The sequence below is a fragment of the Oncorhynchus nerka genome, linkage group LG9a, assembly GCF_034236695.1.
Source record: "Oncorhynchus nerka isolate Pitt River linkage group LG9a, Oner_Uvic_2.0, whole genome shotgun sequence".
Taxonomy (NCBI): domain Eukaryota; kingdom Metazoa; phylum Chordata; class Actinopteri; order Salmoniformes; family Salmonidae; genus Oncorhynchus; species Oncorhynchus nerka.
Genome location: NC_088404.1, coordinates 27,297,397 through 27,319,587, shown reverse-complemented (window position 1 = coordinate 27,319,587; position 22,191 = coordinate 27,297,397). Strand labels below are relative to the sequence as shown.

The 22,191-nt window shown below is 41.3% G+C and overlaps 1 protein-coding gene and 1 long non-coding RNA gene across 3 annotated transcripts; one reads left to right on the top strand and one right to left on the bottom strand.

Annotated features, from left to right (window-relative positions):
- Positions 1–3,263: 3,263 nt before the first annotated feature.
- Positions 3,264–6,724, bottom strand: LOC115134718 (UNC93-like protein MFSD11). Its single transcript, XM_029668905.2, has one exon. The coding sequence runs from the start codon at positions 6,417–6,419 to the stop codon at positions 5,058–5,060; it is 1,362 nt and encodes a 453-aa protein (XP_029524765.1). The 5' UTR covers positions 6,420–6,724; the 3' UTR covers positions 3,264–5,057.
- Positions 6,725–6,859: 135 nt separating this feature from the next.
- Positions 6,860–22,081, top strand: LOC115134717 (uncharacterized). Of its 2 annotated transcripts, none has more exons than XR_003864362.2 (6): positions 6,860–6,943; positions 11,988–12,073; positions 12,179–12,420; positions 13,228–13,501; positions 13,615–13,988; positions 15,464–22,081. It is a non-coding gene; the product is annotated as an uncharacterized LOC115134717 (long non-coding RNA). The 2 variants fall into 2 exon arrangements; XR_003864361.2 differs by lacking the exon at positions 6,860–6,943 and adding an exon at positions 10,746–10,953.
- The last annotated feature ends 110 nt before the right edge of the window (positions 22,082–22,191 follow it).

The window sequence follows — 22,191 nt, the reverse complement described above, 5'->3', positions numbered from 1 at the left end:
TACCAGTAAAGTCATTGGTCACTATCTTCCTCCTCCTGTGCACTGAAACCACTGAAGTCATCTCCTTCGGTGTCGGAGTTGAATAGCCTCAGAATTGCTTCATCCGATGTTGGATCGTTTTCATTGTCGCTCTCGTCACTTTCATCCGGAGGCAAATTCCCCGCTGAACTGCCCTCAACAACACGCAGCAGTCCAGCCTTTCGAAACCTGTTGATAGTGGATTTTTTGACAATGCTCCACGCTGTCAGGACCCACTGGCAGACTTGACCATAAGTGGCTCTTCGCATGCGGCCCGTTTTAGTGAAGGATTTCTCCCCACTTGTCATCCAAGCCTCCCACTGAACACGGAGCGCCACCTTAAATGCACGATTTACACTGATGTCCAGTGGCTGCAAATACTTTGTTGTGCCCCCAGGAATCACAGCTGGAATTGAGTTTGTCCTCTTGATGGCTTCTTTCACAGAATCTGTTATGTGGGCCCTCATGCTGTCCAACACGAGCAATGCCTTGTTCTTGTGAAAGAATCCTCCCGGTCGCTTGCCGTAACACTCCGTATGCCATTCATGCATTAGGCCTTCCGTCATCCATCCTTTCTTGTTGACTTTCACAACAATTCCTCTCGGGAATTTTTCTTTTGGCATCGTCATGCGTTTAAAAATCAACATCGGTGGAAGCTTTTCTCCCGATGCCGTGCAGCTCAGAACACAGGTGAAGTGCGTTTTTTCATGCCCAGTTGTTTTCAGCGTGACGGATGATTCGCCTTTCCTGTTGACAGTCCGAGTGAGAGGCAGGTCAAACGTCAGAGGAACCTCATCCATATTTATGATGTTGTGCGGGCCGATGGAATGCTCCTCTATCTTTGCATCAGTGAATTTGCGGAAGTTTGAAACTTTTTCCTCGTAGTCGGGAGGGAGCTGCTGACACAGACTCGTCCGTACCCTGATGGACAGGCCCTTACGTCTCATAAATCTTAGACACCACGATGGTCCACCTCTAAAATCCTCAAACTTCATTGCGGTGGCGATTGTTTTGGCTTTCAGTCGGATCTGCACAGTTGAAACACCTCGGCCGTCTGCTCTCTGTGTGTTGACCCATTCTTCAAGCTCATTTTCTAGTTCGGGCCATCTGCTTTTCTTCCCTCTGAAAGCTTTTTTCGTCTTTTTGCACTGAGTCAGTTCCTCACGCTGCTGTTTCCAACGTCTTATCATTGACTCATTAAGGCCAAGCTCCCGTGCAACAGCTCTATTTCCTTTTCCAACAGCCAGATCGATCGCCTTCAACTTGAAAGCTGCATCATATGCATTTCTCCGTGTCTTTGCCATGATGAGGGTGACAAAATAACTACCGTAATCATAATGATGGGAAGTTTGAGCGCGCTCGATTTACGTCACATTATGTGACGGTGCTCAGTTTTTTGGCGGCATGAATCTTGTGAAAGCGGGAAAAATCCATAAATTAGCCGTGTCATTGTATAAACCGCAAGGTTCAAAGCGTGGGAAAAAAGTAGCGGCTTATAGTCCAGCAATTACGGTATATCCATACTATGACCAATAAACATACTATATACTCAATTCACGTCACAAATAGTACGGCTAGTGTGGGTAGTATGAGTATTCGAACACAGCTTACATGTGGAAAATGATGAGTTATCCACAAGCTATAAAATTTCCCTCCATATGGAAAATTGTGTAACAACTTTGGGGAAAATAATACTTTCTCAAAATTCTGCAGAGCTGAGGCTACAAATATTTTTTTTACACAGTCAAGGAGGAAACTGAAGATTTCTTTGTTGATTGGATATTTGCAATGCAATAAAAGCTGAATGGATTGTGCCATTGATCATGAATGAGACTATAAAACCATTCAAGCTCGATACTGGAGCTCAGGTAAACCTGTTGTTGCTGGATGACTACAAAACACAAAGTATAAGGCAAAATACACCCTGTGAAGGTTACTTGGGAGAATGTACCAGTCAAAGGAAGCTGCATAATAACTTTACAGCACAAAGGAAAACAGTTAAAAGCACAGCTGCTGATCGTGGAAAAGTGTTCAGTCTGTCCTAGAAAACAGTGCATGTGAAAAGCTGAATCTGGTGAAGAGTGTTTGTAGTGACATCACAGACTGAAAATGACCAAGAATAACTACTGACTGAGTACAAGGATGTGTTTGAAGGTCTCGGATGTTTAGCTGGAGGACACAAAACATGTAGCGATGACAAAGTTACTCCAGTTGTGCATTCGTGCAGGAAAGTTCCATTCACACTGAGGAAAAAGATCAAGGAGGAACTCGGACTCATGGAGAAATTGGACGTCATCACAAAAATCAATGAACCTACAGATTGGGTAAGCTCACTGGTTATTGTGGTGAAAAAGAACGGCGATCTCAGGATATGTCTAGACCCGAGAGATCTCAACACAGCCATCAAGTGAGAGCATTTCAAGTTGCCAACCAGAAAATAGATCATGTTGCTGTTTGCTGGAGCAAAGTGGTTCAGTAAGCTTGATGCCTCATCAGGATTCTGGCAAATGAAGCTAGATGATGCAAGCTAAAGGCTATGCACATTCAACACACCTGAGGGCAGGTACAGATTTCTTTGTCTACCATACAGGATTCTCTCAGCGCCAGAGGTCTACCACAAGACAATCCACATGATTTTCGAGCGTATTCCAGGAGTAGAGACAATGATGGACGACATCATCGTCTGGGGGTCCACAAAAAGAACACAACGCGAGAGTGAGACATGTGCTGGAACTGACATGGAAAGTCAACCTGAAACTAAACAACGACAAATGCGAGTTTGGTGGGGGGAAACACTTTATGGGAGACGTACTCTCAGAGGAGGGAGTCAAACCAGACCTGAGGAAAACATCAGCGATCAACAAAATGGAGCACTCAAAGAACAAGGACGACATGAGATGCTTCACAGGCATGATCGCCTACCTTGCAAAGTTCATACCTCAATTGTCAGCACAGTCCACTCCACCCAGAGGTCTTCTGGAACAGAACAACTAATGGGAATGGTCCCATGAGCAGGAAAACTGCTTAAAAAAAGCATCTGGACTGAATGTTTTTGTTTATGTGAAAACAAAGAGAGCCACAATAGAGTATTGTTGGCCAGAAACTGTATTTCTTTGGAGAAAAAAAAACATGCTCAAAATATGTTTGATGTGTGATTTTGACCCCCCCCCCCCCCACACACACACATTTTTTTTTTGCATGTTATGCAATGCTGAGTAAACAAATGTGAGATTTGACATGTGACGTGAGGTTAGAGAACATTATTTTAATGTTAAAGGAAGGAAGATGTGTTGTGTTAACATTAAGACTGACCCTGGATCACTCCTCTTTTCAGTTCGCTGTAGCTTGCGACTGGAACGAGCTGCAACAAACACTCAAACTGGACAGTTTTTTCTCAATCTATTAATTCAAAGACTCAATCATGGGCACTCTTACTGACAGTTGTGGCTGCTTTGTGTGATGTATTGTTGTCTCTACCTTCTTGACCTTTGTGCTGTTGACTGTGCCCAATAATGTGTGTACCATGTTTTGTGCTGCTACCATGTTGTTGTTATGTTGTGTTGCTACCATGCTGTGTTGTCATGTGTTGCTGCCTTGCTATGTAGTGTTGTGTTGTCTCTCTTGTTGTGATGTGTGTTTTGTCCTATATTTATATTGTATTTATTTATTTTCTTTAATCCCAGGCCCCCATCCCTGCAGGAGGACTTTTGGCAGGCTGTCATTGTAAATGACTAGTTAATTAAAAAGTAAAAAATCTGCATATAGATTAATTTTACCATTTTTAACACAGATTGACCAATGGTGTTTATATAAATAGTGAAGAGAACAGGTCCCAAAAGCGACCCCTGTGGTACACCTTACATCAAGAAATTACTTACATCAAGAAATTCAGACTTAACCCCATCAATCATGATGGCTTGAGTTCTTTCACTAAGATAATCATTAAACCATGAACAGGAGTCAGACCTCAGGCCTATCGAGGACAACTTATTCAATAAAATAGCATGATCAACAGTATCAAAAGCTTTTGACAGGTCCACAAGCAAAGCAGCACATTTCATTTTAGTGTCTAAAGCGTTGACAAGATCATTAACAACTAAAGTGGTTCCTGTAATAGTGCTTTGCCCAGGTCTAGACCCTGATTGGTTTACATTCAAAATACATTTCTCAGATAAAAAAAAGTTGTACATTCACTAAGGATTCAAGAACTTTAATTAGACAAGGAAGCCTGGAAATGGGGCAATATTCATTAAGATCACTACTATCCCCGCCCATATGGAGTCGCAGCACAAGAGCTGATTTCCATACTTTTGGAATATTTCCTGATAACAATTTGGGTTATCAAGCCTACAATGATGGGCGCTGCACACTTAAGCAAACTGGGATCCAATTGGTTGGCCCCTGTGGATGTCTTGTTTTCTATGGCTAGCAAAGCATCCTGGACTTATTTTTCTGTAAATAGCCTAAAATAAAAGCTTTGACTATAATTTCTCTGATCATTCAGCATTTCCCCCCTATCAGCATCCAGCCCAATATCATTGTGAATTGGCTTATAAGTTATTTCAAAGAGAGAGCCATTTCCCCCAGAAATGAGGCCAGTGTCTGAATTAATTTGTTGTGGCAGAGAGGAAGAAGTAGAACCTTTAACATATGACAGTTTGCCAGAATTTAGCTGGGTTGCAATAACAATCTGAAAGAGCGGTTAAAATAATCAGAATTAGCGTTCTATAAACATCAACAAAGTAATGCATATTCACAGCATTGTTCAATAATTTTGTATGGATTTCACTATCATACCCTCCTTTAAAAAAAGGACTGATTTGCTCCAAGTAGAGCAAACATACAGCATTCAACAGAAAGTGTCTCTTGCACTTGAAAAGCAAAAATCTATAGAGTTGGGATGACTGCAAAAACAGCATTACCTACAGTCTGTGCTTAGTGGGGCTGAGGTAGGCCAGTGACAGTGTCAGTTGAAGGGTCCTAAAGGGATGATAGGAAGTTCCTCTCACCACAGCCCCTTGTCCCCTAGGCCTAGGTTGTCATATGCTATTGTTGTCAGTATCGCGTCTTCTGGAGACCACCATCCACTCAGCTATGAAGAAGGATAGTGTGCCCAGGAAGCCCACTAGCACCATGATGAGCAGCTGCCAGTGCAGTAGTAGGTAGTTACTGTAGAAGAAGGCCAGGGCTGCCATGATGGACTGGACAAGGTAGAAGACAGCAAAGGCGGGAGCGCTGTCCTCCTGGAACATGTATCCCACAATGCTCAACAGCTGGGTGTTGATGCAGCTGTCTCCCAGGCCAAGCAGGAAGCTGCACAGCAGAGCCAACTCAACACTGGGGGTGATGAAGGCCTGCAGGTTTGTACCCTCCTCTGGGGCCAGAGGGGCGTCGCTGGCGATGTTCAGGAAGATCAAGTAGAAGGCCACAAAGTGAGTGATCAGCCCCAACAGCACCACAGGGCTCCTCCCAAAGCGGTTGCGCTTGTTCAACATCCCAAACATGCCCCCTCCCAGGATCTCCCCAATGCCAATGAAAATGCCTGAGAGCCCAATCAGACTTTTGGCATTGTCCCCAAATTGAGTCATGGCCCCAATACACGTCCCATATACCCCACTGTAAAAGGTCAGCTCCAGGCCTGTGTATGCTATGAAGATGCTTAACAGCAGCATCTCTTTAGTGACAGACAGCTGCAATGCCTTCCTGAAAGCATCCAGAGCCTGGGAACCGAGACCTTGAGGCACTACAACAACAGAGGCACTCTCTGACGACTCAGCCTGCAGCAGTGACTCAGATTCATCAGAGGATATGGACTTAGGCTCTGGCTTCTGGATCAGGAAGAACAGAAAGCTGCCTATCAGGCTTATGACCGTGAGAGCGATGAATACAGTCTGGCGATCCTTGTCTAATATGTGAACATGGCCATACCAGGCAAAATAAATATACATGTTCCCAAATAAAAAGCTGAACTGTAGCAAGGACCAGAAAATACCATAGTTCCTGCCAATGGTGACATCTGTAGAGTTGATGGTGAGTAGGTTACCCTGAGCAGTCCACAATATTGCAGCCGCTATTCCAACAACTACAGAGGCTGCGTAAAAACTCCAAGTGAAGGGTTGGATGAACGTGGCAATGTATCCACTGTATGCTAGTCCACTAAAGAACATGGAAAGTTGTGGTCCTATAACAGCCACTACCGAGGGAGCAATAAGGTTGGATGCAGAGAAAACTCCATAGATGATGGACATGCTTGTGTATCCACTCCCACTGAAGCCAGTGCTGTTGAAACTCTTGATCACAGTTTGCTCTATATTTCCACATGTTGAAAAAGCAGTGAACACGAACATAAATCCAAAGCCCAGGATTACGATGTTCAACAGTGTCTTTCCTTCTGGACTCATGTTTTTAAGGTGGCACTGTTTTATTTTGATGATCAGCTAGCTAGTTAATAAACCTCTGAAGTGGTCCACACGCCTCATCGAGTCGGGTGCTGCACTGTCTGTCTGACGAGTCCTCGTTTGTGCAATAACAAGGTGGAGATACCAGATGGACATTGCACCGAAACTGGCAACCTGCTGATAGTCGACAACGATAAGAAAACCGGAAGTTGAGTGATGAGATGCAACACCACACTAGCTGGGTAGAAACAAATGACTGTTAAGGCTGCGCAAAAGTGCTTCAAAACAGAGGCGCGACATCGCGAGACTTCCGCGAACGCTTGCGAAATGCGTTTCCCCCAAACGAGGTTAGCCAAATCCACGCCCTTTTAAAGATAGGGGCGTAATTCCAGCCTACATACGTCCTCGTCATTGGTCAACAGCATGAAAGCGGTGATTGGATAGATTCAGAGCGCGCGAGAGGAGCATCTTTCAAGCGCGAGTTCTCTCACTTCAGCTGAGAATAATGAATGCCAATAGCGCTACAGGTAGGTAAAATACCAGTCATTAAAAATAGCTTAAAGATTTTTAGGTATAGAATATTTTGACTAGGGATTTTTACTTTCAGTCATAATTTTCATCTTGCTGGTGAAACCGAGAATCCACAATTGAAGGTTAGCTGTAGTTATCACAAAGATTGTTCAAATCAAATCAAATCAAATTTTACTTGTCACATACACATGGTTAGCAGATGTTAATGCGAGTGTAGCGAAATGCTTGTGCTTCTAGTTCCGACAATGCAGTAATAACCAACAAGTAATCTAACTAACAATTCCAAAACTACTGTCTTATACACAGTGTAAGGGGATAAAGAATATGTACATAAGGATATATGAATGAGTGATGGTACAGGGCAGCATAGGCAAGATACAGTAGATGGTATCGAGTACAGTATATACATATGAGATGAGTATGTAAACAAAGTGGCATAGTTAAAGTGACTAGTGATACATGTATTACATAAGGATGCAGTCGATGATATAGAGTACAGTATATACGTATGCATATGAGATGAATAATGTAGGGTAAGTAACATTATATAAGGTAGCATTGTTTAAAGTGGCTAGTGATATATTTTACATCATTTCCCATCAATTCCCATTATTAAAGTGGCTGGAGTTGAGTCAGTGTCAGTGTGTTGGCAGCAGCCACTCAATGTTAGTGGTGGCTGTTTAACAGTCTGATGGCCTTGAGATAGAAGCAGTTTTTCAGTCTCTCCGTCCCAGCTTTGATGCACCTGTACTGACCTCGCCTTCTGGATGATAGCGGGGTGAACAGGCAGTGGCTCGGGTGGTTGATGTCCTTGATGATCTTTATGGCCTTCCTGTAACATCGGGTGGTGTAGGTGTCCTGGAGGGCAGGTAGTTTGCCCCCGGTGATGCGTTGTGCAGACCTCACTACCCTCTGGAGAGCCTTACGGTTGAGGGCGGAGCAGTTGCCGTACCAGGCGGTGATACAGCCCGCCAGGATGCTTTCGATTGTGCATCTGTAGAAGTTTGTGAGTGCTTTTGGTGACAAGCCGAATTTCTTCAGCCTCCTGAGGTTGAAGAGGCGCTGCTGCGCCTTCTTCACGATGCTGTCTGTGTGAGTGGACCAATTCAGTTTGTCTGTGATGTGTATGCCGAGGAACTTAAAACTTGCTACCCTCTCCACTACTGTTCCATCGATGTGGATAGGGGGGTGTTCCCTCTGCTGTTTCCTGAAGCCCACAATCATCTCCTTAGTTTTGTTGACGTTGAGTGTGAAGTTATTTTCCTGACACCACACTCCGAGGGCCCTCACCTCCTCCCTGTAGGCCGTCTCGTCGTTGTTGGTAATCAAGCCTACCACTGTTGTGTCGTCCGCAAACTTGATGATTGAGTTGGAGGCGTGCGTGGCCACGCAGTCGTGGGTGAACAGGGAGTACAGGAGAGGGCTCAGAACGCACCCTTGTGGGGCCCCAGTGTTGAGGATCAGTGGGGTGGAGATGTTGTTGCCTACCCTCACCACCTGGGGGCGGCCCGTCAGGAAGTCCAGTACCCAGTTGCACAGGGCGGGGTCGAGACCCAGGGTCTCGAGCTTGATGACGAGCTTGGAGGGTACTATGGTGTTGAATGCCGAGCTGTAGTCGATGAACAGCATTCTCACATAGGTATTCCTCTTGTCCAGATGGGTTAGGGCAGTGTGCAGTGTGGTTGAGATTGCATCGTCTGTGGACCTATTTGGGCTGTAAGCAAATTGGAGTGGGTCTAGGGTGTCAGGTAGGGTGGAGGTGATATGGTCCTTGACTAGTCTCTCAAAGCACTTCATGATGACGGAAGTGAGTGCTACGGGGCGGTAGTCGTTTAGCTCGGTTACCTTAGCTTTCTTGGAAACAGGAACAATGGTGGCCCTCTTGAAGCATGTGGGAACAGCAGTTATTGATCTTTTTAATGAATGTAATAAATTCATGATAAAAAAATAAAAAATAAAGTTGTTAGCTGGTATGCTCAAAAAAAAATTGTGACCTATGTAGTTGTCAGTGAATATCACTGTTGACTACATGTATATTTCAATTCATAGTTGGTTACTATACCTCCCAGGTACAAGTACCATGTATTTTCCTACGAGGCTCACACAAATGGACCACTGTTCTTTTGAGGCATCCTTTCGAATGGCCATTGAAGGAGTTTAAAAGTTTAAAGAGTGGCTACAGACGACAAGAGTCGGGAGTCACTTGCACTTGGAGCAACACTGTCATGTCACACACGGTCTCACACACTCGCACATATGGAACGCCGTTTGTGTCTTTGCGTGTAAAAAAAGATACACGTCAAATAACACTATTTGATGCATCAAATCTAGCAACTGGCCCAACGATCTAGCAACTGGCCCAACGATCTAACAACTGGCCCAACGCTCTAACCACTACTAGGCCGCCCCCAAATAATAAGACATTATTTGTTCGACCGAATGGGAAAACGTCTGTGTGAGCATTTGAAATTAGATCAAGATCAAACGAGCAGGATCAAAAATGTTTGCAAATATATTTGATACACCAGAAGTTGCTAATAACATCTGTATCTAGCTCGCTGTAGCATGGCTGCCAAGCTAGCACCAATGGCACCAGCCTGAAAACAACGACCAGCAGAAATTTTGCAGCAGTCATTTTCAATATTCTTAGCAATGATTTAAGTATCCATGTGAGTAAGTATTAGCTAGGTAGCCACTTGTTGTTCTCCTATTGAAATAACTAGCTAGCCAGCTACTTAGCCCTGTTGCCCAAAACTAACGTTATAATCAGCCAGCTAGCCTCATCCGCCTAGTAACGTTGTAAGCCATAACGTTATGTGTTGTGAAGCTAGCCACAATAAGGATTAGCCACAATAGTGGAATTTGCGTTTTGCCTTCAAAATAAAAGTCCCTAGTTGAAAGTGATGCAGAAGGTTACAATTGGCGTAATCATGACATATTTAAATTAGATAATGTTAAACAATGTTGGAATGTGGAGCAATGAAATGTGGTATCAGTCTACTCGGTAACACCCACAGAACACAACTGTGAAGAGTTTGCGCAAATATTAGTGTCGTAGCTCTAATTGCGGGACTTTGACTGGGAAATCACCTTCCCAGTCAACCTATTGACATTCATATGACACTGTACAGCCTTATCTAAGGATTGGGGATACATTTTTTATTTTTTATTTCACCTTTATTTAACCAGGTAGGCTAGTTGAGAACAAGTTCTCATTTACAACTGCGACCTGGCCAAGATAAAGCATAGCAGTGTGAACAGACAACAACACAGAGTTACACACGGAGCAAACAATAAACAAGTCAATAACACAGTAGAAAAAAGAAAAAAAAGTCTATATACATTGTGTGCAAAAGGCATGAGGAGGTAGGCGAATAATGACAATTTAGCAGATTAACACTGGAGTGATAAATGGTCATGTGCAGGTAGAGATACTGGTGTGCAAAAGAGCAGAAAAGTAAATAAATAAGAACAGTATGGGGATGAGGTAGGTAAATTGGGTGGGCTATTTACCGATGGACTATGTACAGCTGCAGCGATTGGTTAGCTGCTCAGATAGCAGATGTTTAAAGTTGGTGAGGGAGATAAAGGTCTCCAACTTCAACGATTTTTGCAATTCGTTCCAGTCACAGGCAGCAGAGAACTGGAAGGAAAGGCGGCCAAATGAGGTGTTGGCTTTAGGGATGATCAGTGCGATACACCTGCTGGAGCGCGTGCTACGGGTTGGTGTTGCCATCGTGACCAGTGAACTGAGATAAGGCGGAGCTTCACCTAGCATGGATTTGTAGATGACTTGGAGCCAGTGGGTCTGGTGACGAATATGTAGCGAGGGCCAGCCGACTAGAGCATACAGGTCGCAGTGGTGGGTGGTATAAGGTGCTTTATTAACAAAACGGATGGCACAGTGATAAACTGCATCCAGTTTGCTGAGTAGAGTATTGGAAGCTAATTTTGTAGATGACATCGCCGAAGTCGAGGAATCGGTGGGATAGTCAGTTTTACTAGGGTAAGTTTGGCGGCGTGAGTGAAGGAGGCTTTGTTGCGAAATAGAAAGCCGACTCTATAGATTTGATTTTAGATTTGAGATGTTTGATTTGAGTCTGGAAGGAGAGTTTACAGTCTAGCCAGACTCCTAGGTACTTATAGATGTCCACATATTCTAGGTCGGAACCATCCAGGGTGGTGATGCTAGTCGGGCGTGCGGGTGCAGGCAGCGAACGGTTGAAAAGCATGCATTTGGTTTTACTAGCATTTAAGAGCAGTTGGAGGCCACGGAAGGAGTGTTGTACGGCATTGAAGCATCAGTCTACCCAGTACCCAAGTGATGTTTTCCCCAAAGTCATCCACAGAGTTATCAGGCTCCAAAACATCCACGTTGTTTTTCCTCTGGAATAGTGTTCGATACACATAGTAGGTTGACTGGTGCAATAAATGTGCCTCAATTCACAGTGGTGAATTGAGCTACGATGCTAATGTTCTCTGGGTGTCACTGAGTAGACTGGCTAGCTTCACATAGGTGGGTCTGACCACCATTAATCATATAAGAACTGTCTTATAAATTAGGGGTATTTTAGATGATGACACCAAGCTAGATAGTTAGCTAGCTAACTATAGCTACTGAAACAGATTATGTCGTTTTGCTATGTTTTTGGGGAAGAACATTGTTTGCATCCATCAGCTAGCTAGCTTTTTATGACCAACACTGTTTAGAGTTTGTGGAAGAGTGTCTGCACTCGTGTGGCAGCAGCAGGTGCGCGAGACAAAACTTTACCAGCATCATAGCATAGGTATTGGTGAATCGTTGTGCCATATGAAATACGAGTGATTGTGTAATAACTACGTACAAAATGTATGAACGTGTTCAATGATTACGTGACGTGCAGTCATATTCAGGTCCTGATTGGTGAACAAGATCATTTGACTCATTTTTGACAGGCAAAGACCCAAACGCACTCACATATTTCTTGTTTGTTTAGTATTTAGCTGTTTTGTAGAAATTAGAAAAATAAACTCCATATATTTTTTTCATGGTCATTATAGGTGTCAACACAATGTGATCATCAGATTCCAAACAAAGATTACCTGTACTCTGTTGAAGTGTGCTGACAAGAAGGAAGATTGAGCAGGTGGGTCAGCGTTTCACATGTCTAATAAGCCTGTCTGTTAATCCAGTTGTCCCTTATTTGTTCTCTGATTCAACTTGACACAATTCTGTGTGTGTTTGGTCCCAGGAGCAAAGATCCTAATTTTCCAGAATATTTGGCCATTGTGTACAATGTACAGAACCACAACGTTTGTGGCAGACGCCCTCAGGCATAGGGATTTGGGGGCCAAAGCCATAGAGACACTGACCCAACTCTTTGAAATCGGGCACTCCCCCTCATCTCCCTGACGGTCCTGAAGAACGACCTGCAGATTTAGTACAGAGAGGACTACATCTTCACCTCTGTCGAGACCTCCAGTTCTGTTACCGGTAAGTTAATATTTTTTTAAGATAGGTGCCTAGGAAACTGGGTGATATTTTTTAAATTCAGGACAGTCTTGTGTTATGATTATGATAATTTCCTTTTGTATCATGGTAGGTGTAGGAAATTGTGGACACATCATTGTACTACATTTCTCTTTGGCACAGATTGTACCACAAAGTGTTCAGGCAGGAGCATGGGGAACAGAATGGGCCTGAGATGCTCTCAGCCCTAGAGAGGCAGGTTGAGGAGTATAATCTTAGGTGTGGCGAGATATGTGCCAAGGTTGAGAAATCTTATTGAGGAACCCCTCTGGTGCTTCATTGATTCCTCTGGGAACATGGACAGAGAACTGCATAGTTTTTCTTCTCCTACCCCCACCGGTGCTGGTGGTCTCCCCCTTGGGGTTATGCTGACTCAGTCTGAGGATGAGACCACAATCCTTTAGGGCCGTCAACTGTTGAAGGACATACTGCAGATGCCTTTGCAGGGAGCGGTCAGGCTGGTCCTCGCCTCATCATTTCAGATGACTGCAAGGCAGAGAGGGGCGCTTTAGGGAGGGCATTTCCAGGGGCCGAACTGCTCCTCTACACCTTCCACCTACTCCATGCAGTGTGGAGCTGGCTGTGGGGCAAGGGGAGTGGAGTAGAGAGACAGGCATACCCTCTTCACTGTTGGCAAAGACATCATGTGTGCCAGGGAAGAGATGGTTGAGCCCCTCTATCAGCAGGCAAAACAAAACTCAGTTGTAGCCAGGTTAGTGTAGTATAACAGTATAATGAGGTGCAATCTATTAACTTATGCTTTATTCTCAGTAACTTTATTATGATAAAACCAAGACATGGGGAGGAGCTGCCACGCGGAGCTACCAACCCGATGGAACAACTTTGTGGAGGCAGCAATGCGGGTCCTTATGGATAAAAACCCTCTAGAGGATGAAAGTGTTCAATCTCCCTGCCTTATTTGACCGGCCCGGAGGCCTATTATGAGGCACGGGTGACTGATGTTGCCCTTGACGGCAGGGAAACATTCCATCTCTCTTGTTTTCTGGCCCAGGAAAGCAACATCAGCCCATCTGACATTGAGCAGGTAAAATAGTGATGAATACCGGTTTGTAATATTACAAATATCCATCATGTGGCTTTTATTATTTGTTGTATCTTATATAAGTTGTCTATCTTCTCTCTCCTAATGTCTGTCAGGTGGGGGAGAAGCAGTACAGGGTGAAGGACACCACACCAGGCCAGACCTATACTGTGGACATAGAGATGGACCTCTGCACTTTTCCAGTAGGGCACACAGGAGCTCCATGCAAGCACCAGGCTGCTGTGGTTCAGATATACAAATGCCTGTCCATCAACTTCCTCCCGGCAACACCGGAGATGAGGGCTGAGAAGCTAAAGATAACATAAGTTAAAATAGTGGCTATTAATTATTGTTTATGGTTAGAAAATAATTTCAATGTGAATATTTTATGTACCAAAGCAGAGTGCTGAGGTTGATTAAATATCTCTTACAGCAACAATACCTCTGGATTTTCTGCAGCAAATGAGACAGCCAAGTCAGCCATTAGATGGTGAGTTAGCACACCAAACAAATTATGAATGATGCAACAATATAGAATGTCTGTTTATTTTTGTGTATTTTTACAGCTATCCATTTTAGCATTTCAATGAAAACATGCAAATGGTTTGAAAGAATTCATAAGTATCTGGACAAATTGGTGACGTCACACCCCAGCTCATGACTGAATGAGTAACAAGTTTGATGCAGTCCTTTTTTTTACTTTAGAATGACCAAAGCTGGTACTTATTTGCGTTATGAAACGGTATTATAAAGTATAGTATTTGTTTTATTATTGGATATACAGTACCTGTCAAAAGTTTGGACAAACCTACTCATTCAAGGGTTTTTATTTATTTTTACTATTTTCAACATTGTAGAATAATGGTGAAGACATCTTTTTTGGTTACTACATGATTCCATATGTGTTATTTCATAGCTTTGATGTCTTTACTATTATTCTACAATGTAGAAAATAGTAAAAAAATTAAGAAAAACCCTTGAATGACTAGGTTTGTCCAAACTTTTGACAGGTACTGTATATCCAATAATAAAACAAATGGGGTGTGACGTCACCAATTTGTTGATTAAATTATTTGGTCATAACAAGGGACGTTATGCATGGCGGCAAAATAACACAGCGTTCCAAGAAAAACACTTGCTACCCACAGTAAAATTTGGTGGGGGTTCCATCATGCTGTGGGGCTGTGTGGCCAGTGCCGGTACTGGGAATCTTGTTAAAGTTGAGGGTCGCATGGATTCCACTCAATATCAGCAGATTCTTGGGAATAACGTTGAAGAATCAGTCACAAAGTTGAAGTTACGCCAGGGCTGGATATTTCAACAAAACAACGACCCAAAACACTGCTCAAAATCTACCGGGGCATTTATGCAGAGGAACAAGTACAATGTTATGGAATGGCCATCCCAGTCCCCAGACCTGAATATCATTGAGAATCTGTGGGATGATTTGAAGCGGGCTGTCCATGCTCGGCAACCATCAAACCTAACTGAACTGGAGATGTTTTGTAAGGAGGAATGGTCCAAAATACCTTCATCCAGAATCCAGACACTCATTAGAGGCTATGGGAAGCGTCTATAGGCTGTTATTTTAGCAAAAGGAGGCTCTACTAAATATTGATGTGCCCAAATTTATGCACCTGTCTAATTTTGTTTTGATGCATATTGCAGTTTCTGTTAATCCAATAAACCTAATTTCACTACTGAAATATTACTTTGTCCATCAGTTATTTGATAGATCAAAATGAAATTGCTGATCCAAACACCCAATTATTTATAAATGGAAATCATGGAAATTGTCAGGGGTGCCCAAACTTTTTCATACAACTGTAACAGTACAAAACAATACACTCAAATCCCCCAAATAAAAAATAAATGAATATAGAAATATTACATTTGAATGATACTGTTTGTCTTGAAGACTTTGTTTAGCTCCCCTCTCATCTATATCATGTTTTTATCTAACAGACATTCTGCCTGATTCGCCTGACCTGGTGGAAGACATGCCAAAGGAGTTCAGTTCCTTGACCAAGGATGACTACTACAGTGACACCCTGGTAGCAATGGCAAAGCAATACAGAGCAATGAAAGCAAATCCATCAAGGCTGCTGTCTGCAGTGCATTGCTTCGGCAAAGCCCATGTCAGCCCAGCAGCCAAGAAAGCAACTGCACTACAACAAGCAGCTAGATGTCCCAACCCCAAGATCCCCTGTCAGCCTACTGCAGTTGGCCTTAGAGCGAGCAAGGTTGGATCGAAGAGTTGTCTGACTGCTGGACGTCCAAAACCCGGAACAGCGGTCCTGAGCACATTTACTGCTTAGACAAAAAGAGGAAAAGGCCTGCCATGTTTGGGCATCACAAGTTGTCTGAGTCTGTGGCAATGAATTGTTCACGTGAGGAGTTAGTTCGTTTTTATGTGGTTGCTTTAAGTTGTCTATTTATGGTGTTTGATATTCTGTTGTCATAAAATCCGTAAAGAGAGCATACATGGATGCATTGTCTTACTAGCCGCTGAAGATAGGCATACTAGTTCATTAAATAGCATGCCGTCACCTAGCCCATTTCCTAGATCACAGTGGAACTCTGGTCTAGCTGTTTAACATTTAGCCACCTTGCGAGTTATTTCAAATCAAATTTTATTTGTCACATGCAGAGAAGACCTTACAGTGAAATGCTTACTTACAAGCCCTTAAAACCTCTTTTGGAAAAATAACATTCCCAAAGTAAACTGGATATTTTGTCAGGACAAGATGCTAGAATATGCATATAATTGACAGCTTAGGATAGAAAACACTCTAAAGTTTCCAAAACTGTAAAAATATTGTGAGTATAACAGAACTGATATTGCAGGCGAAAGCCTGAGAAAAATCCAATCTGGAAGTGACTCATGTTTTGAAAGCTCTGCGTTCCAATGGGTCCCTATTGAGCAGTGAATGGGCTATCAACCAGATTACTTTTTCTACGTATTCCCCAAGGTGTCTACAGCATTGTGACGTTTTACGCCTTTATGTTGAAGAATACCCGTAAGCGGCTACATTGTGTAAGTGGTCACCTGATGGCTCTCGGAGTGATTCTCACGTAAAATACAGAGGTAGCCATTTTTCCTTTCGCTCCTACTGAAAAACCAATTGTCCCTGTGGATATATTATCAAATAGATATTTGAAAAACACCTTGAGGATTGATTATAAACAACATTTGCCATGTTTCTGTTGATATTATGGAGCTAATTTGGAATATTTTTCAGCGTTGTCGTGACTGCAATTTCCGGTCGATTTCTCAGCCAAAACGTGAAGAACAAACGGCGCTATTTCGCCTACAAAAATAATATTTTGGGAAAAAAGGAACATTTGCTATCTAACTGGGAGTCTCATGAGTGAAAACATCTGAAGCTCATCAAAGGTAAACAATTTAATTTGATTGCTTTTCTGATTTTCGTGACCAAGTTACCTGCTGCTAGCTGGATAAAATGCTATGCTAGGCTATCGATAAACTTACACAAATGCTTGTCTTGCTTTGGCTGTAAAGCATATTTTGAAAATCTGAGATGACAGGGTGATTAACAAAAGACTAAGATGTGTTTCAATATATTTCACTTGTGATTTTCATGAATAGGAATATTTTCTTGTAATATTTATGTGCGTTGCATTATGCTAATTAGGGTCAGTTGATTATTACGCTCCCGGACCCGGGATGGGGTGTTACAACAGGGGTGGGGTGTTACAACCAACAATGCAGTTAAGAAAAATACCACAAAAAAATAAATAAAATTAACAAATAATTAAAGAGCAGCAGTAAAATAACAATAGCGAGCCAATATACAGGGGGTACCGGTACAGGGTCAATGTGCGAACGCACCGACCGGTACCTGTTTGGTGATGCTTTTCCCACGTCTGAGAGAATATCCAAGGTTTGTGGGCGGTTCTGATAAGGAATGCATCGCTTGCGTTGCCCAAGAAAGAATGAAATCCAGTTGTTAGATTCTACCACCACCCTCCAAATCAACACCCAACATTGATGTCAATGTTTGCGCATGCACATGCTTCATTCTTCTTCCTGACGTGGTAAAATCATCGCCAAACAAGCAAACCAAACTACCATTTCCATAAACAAACAAAAATACTCTTACAATATGAACAATACAGTTCATAAATAATACTTTTACACAACTCTACATTAGAGTGCTTCATACATTAAGTCATCTATAGGTATTTGCTGGATAAAGCCCCGCCTTATCTCAGCTCACTGGTCACCATAACACCCACCCGTAGCATGCGCACCAGCAGGTATATTGCACTGGTCATCCCCAAAGCCAACACTTACCTTGGCCACCTTTCCTTCCAGTTTTCTGCTGCCAATGACTGCAACGAATTGGAAAAATCTCTGAAGCTGGAGTCTTTTATCTCCTTCTCTAACTTTAAGCATTAGCTGTCAGAGCAGCTTACCGATCACTACCTGTACACAGCCAATCTGTAAATAGTATGCTAAATTGTAATTATTTTTGCCTCTATGGCCTATTTATTTCCTACCTCCCTACATTTGCACACACTGTACATAGATATTTCTATTTTTGTTTTCTTTTGTATTATTGACTACGTGTGTTTGTGTAACTCTGTGTTGTTGTATGTGTCGAACTGCTATGCTTTATCTTGGCCAGGTCGCAGTTGCAAATGAGAACTTGTTCTCAACTAGCCTACCTGGTTAAATAAAGGTGAAATACATTTTTAAAAAGAGAGAAAGAATGGGCCCACACGCGTTTATCGAAGGAAGAATGATTACTGGGTAACTCTGTTGATATGAACCATACTGGAACTTTGAGTACTGCCAGGAGTACATTTAATGTACTGCCACGAGTTAATGTACGGTGCAAACTACAATTTATGAACACTTGCCAACAAAAAAAAAGTGAAAAAGAGATTTGTTATACTGTTAACCACAGCTACCTCAGCTGAGCGTAGTTTTCCGTTGGAGTAACCCTCAAGGTTCACGGTTTTATTTTCACATTACTACTTCTGTTATCTAGTTGTTTTTTTTAAATGCAGGAGTTCGTTTTCAACTCACTCAATATCGTTAGTCTGAATGCTAGGGGTTTGAGATCTTACAGAAAGGAAAGCCTTATTTTTATTTTGTTAACGCAGATTTTGTCCTTCGGGAAACTCATTCTTGTGATTTGAAATTTTGGAAATCACAATGGGGAGACATGGCCTATTTCAGTCATGTATCAAACCATTCTGCTGGTGCTTTCACAAGTTTAAAGGTAACATTCTAGAATCAACATCTTCACAGGATGGGAGATGGGTCATTGTAACTGTTAAACAATCCCAATGCTATTTTGATCATTTGTAATGTATATGGACATAACTCACATGCTCCAAATAAGACCAAAATTACAGGATTTACGCTACAAATACTCAAGAGGCTTTTCTAATTATTTCAGGGGATTTGAATGAAACACCTGATGAATCTGTTGGTCGTTTTCCTCCTAGAACGAGTTAAAGCCTTCAAAATAGCAATATCATCACTACGTTATGCAAGGATCTCTCTGTTGATGAGGCCTGGCATTAATTTCAATCCAGATGCAAAGGGTTATACCTGGACCAACAAAACTGTCACGTTTTGTTACAATTTATAGATGTAGATCATCAGTTGGCTCCCTTTTCTGATCATCACTTGATTTCCCTGAATTTACAAGCTACTAAAAAAATCTAAAGGTTCTCGAGGATATTTGAAATTAAACAACACGCTTCTTGAAGATCATATTCTCATCGGAAACATCATCGTTAACCAAATATATTTTTGCAAGAAAAGACTTGGGTCATGGAAGTAGATGGGAATTTTTCAAATATAAAGTTGTAGCAATTAAACGTGCCAAAGAGCTGATGCACTTAAATAACCTTAGAGAAAAAGAGTTGAGCAAGCCTGACAATTTTCTAAAGAAAGATAATCAATCTCAAGAAGAGTCTGTATTTAAATCTTTACAACTAGAATTAGAACAGCTTTACATGGCTCTGGCAAAGGGTGCCTTTGTCAGATCAAGAGCAAAATGGATTGAAGAGGGGGAAAGAAACACTAGTTACTTTTTTGCACTTGAAAAGAGAAACTACAAAAGAAAATCTATTACTGCACTCAAAATGAATTTGTTATTCAAATATCCCATTACAATATCAACATTTGTCAATTCCTTTTATGAAAACCTTGACAACTCACAATGTCAGGAAGATGGTTGTGAAATCTACAGAATTATGTCCCTGTAATTGAGGATGATTTCCACTCCGTTTGCGATTCACCTGTGTCAATTGAAGAAATTAGAGAGGCTCTGAAGACAATGAAAAAAGGGAAATCACCTGGCCCTGATGGCCTGTCAGTTGAATTCTATAGACAGTTTTGGGAGTTACTAGAAGGCAGTATTTTTAATGTTTCAAGAATGCATTGAAAATGGTTTTCACTATGAAACAGGGCCTTATTTCATTGATTCTGAAGCCCGACAAAGACCCATCTCTCATTGACAATTGGAGACCAATTACTTTATTAAATATTGATTACAAATTGATTGCTCTGGTTTATGCCAAAATATTAAAGAAAGGAATAGATACCATTATAAATGAGACTCAAACAGGATTTATGAAGGGTCACACAAACTCTAACATTTGTTTAGTCTTGAACCTTCTAGATTGTTCAGATGCAATTGACTTGGATGCGGTTGTCTTATTTTTGGATTTCTGTAAAGCCTTTGACACAATTGAACATGAATTTCTATTAGGTCACTTAAACTGTTTGGCTTCGGGGAAAATTTTATCAAAGTAATTTGTACGTTTTACAAAGATGTAAATAGTTGTGTTATTAAACCTTAATACATCCAAAAGATTCAATATCAACAGAAGTGTACAACAGGGATGCCATTTTTATTCAATTTGGTTGTAGCACTTCTATCTCTAGATATTCTGAATAATGCAAATCTGGATGGCTTAACCATTTTTAACAAAGAAATCAACATTTCCCAACTGGCTGATGATACTACTTTTTTCTAAAGAGACAGACCAGGTTGTCCATGCCCTTAATGCTATCACTGCATTCTCTATTGCATCAGGATTAAACTGAATGTTTCTAAATGTGAAATCTTGTGTTTATATGATTCTGATGATAAAGAAATAGAAAATATTCCTGTAAAGGACTGTTACATATTTAGGAATACATCTGTCAAAGAAACACTTAGTCAGACATGAATCTATCCTAAAATTAAGAAAACAAAAAATATATTTCATAATTGGCTACAAAGGTATATTTCTATACTTGTGAGAGTACTTCTGTCCAAGGCAGAGGGACTGTCTCGCTTTGTGCACCCCTCATTATCTTTATTTGTAAATCCCTCTACTTGTAAAGAGATCAACAAGACCTTTCTTGACTTCATCTGGAAAAACAAGTGTCACAAACGAAAGTCAGTCTTCTAATACAAGAGCTGAAGGTGGTCTGGAAGTGTTGGAATTTGTTGACATAACACTTTCAAGATCAACTGGTTGAAAAGATGCTTGATCAATACTGATTCAATATGGTATTTCATTCCAAGGTCTTCAATTTTTACTGAAGTGTAATTATATTCCTGAAAGATTACCTGCTAAATTGGCTAGGTTTCACCAATAAGCTTTAATGGCCTGGAAAATGTTTCCTGCACACTTTTTCCCCAAATAAAGCTCTTTTGTGGAATATTTCAGACATAACTGGAAGGAAAAAGTCATTGTTCTACCCCAGCTGGCATGAGAGGAATATTGACTTTGTTCTTGATGTTTTTGACAACGGGTAATATTCTTACATATGAACAATTTATAACATCGAAAGGTATTGGGAACTCATTCAGTTTATTTCTGTGATCAAAGCCATTCCCAGTGGTCTACCTACACTAGTGAAAACTCATCTTAGCTTTAGTAATGATCACAAAGCTTATCCAAAACTCAGTTTGGAAGTTGTGGGCTTACTTGAGAAATCTTGTAATAAATATGACAAATTTTCTGGAACATGTCTGACTGGAAAAAAGCTTGGTTAAGGCCTTACAAATATTGTTCACCAAACAAATTTAAGGAAGTGCACTTTAAAATTCTACATAAGATATAACTATTTAATTCTATAATGTCAACATTTGTGGCTATTGACGATGTCTGCATTTTATGAAAAAGGTGAGAATCTGACTCGCTTGTTCTTTGAGTGTAAATTTGTCCTAATTTTGGGAAAACCTTGCAGAATACTTATTTACCATTATGAACACTACCAATGTTTTTGACATTATATAATGTTACTATTGCAATAACAAAACCATTGAAATGTTTGACTTTTTTCTTTCTTGTTGCCAAATACTTTATACAAACAAAAATTCCAGAATTCTATACCAAAATTACACTTAATTTAATTCATAAGACATTATCCCTAGTGAATAACATCTTCCTGAATCTTCCTGAATCATTGAGACAATTGCACTAGAATTGTTTTTTTTTAACCTTATTTTCTTGTTAATACTTGTCTTGTTAGACATGTTTGATGTAGCAATGTAAGTTGATTTTTGTGTTATGAATGAAAAATAAAATAAACATTCGGCTTTACTTCAGTTTGTGACGTATGATGTTCCATGGTTACTTCCGAGATTGTTTGCATTTAAAATAAATCAAATGTTTTTGAAGAGACGATATCAAATAAAAAACAGGTTATATTC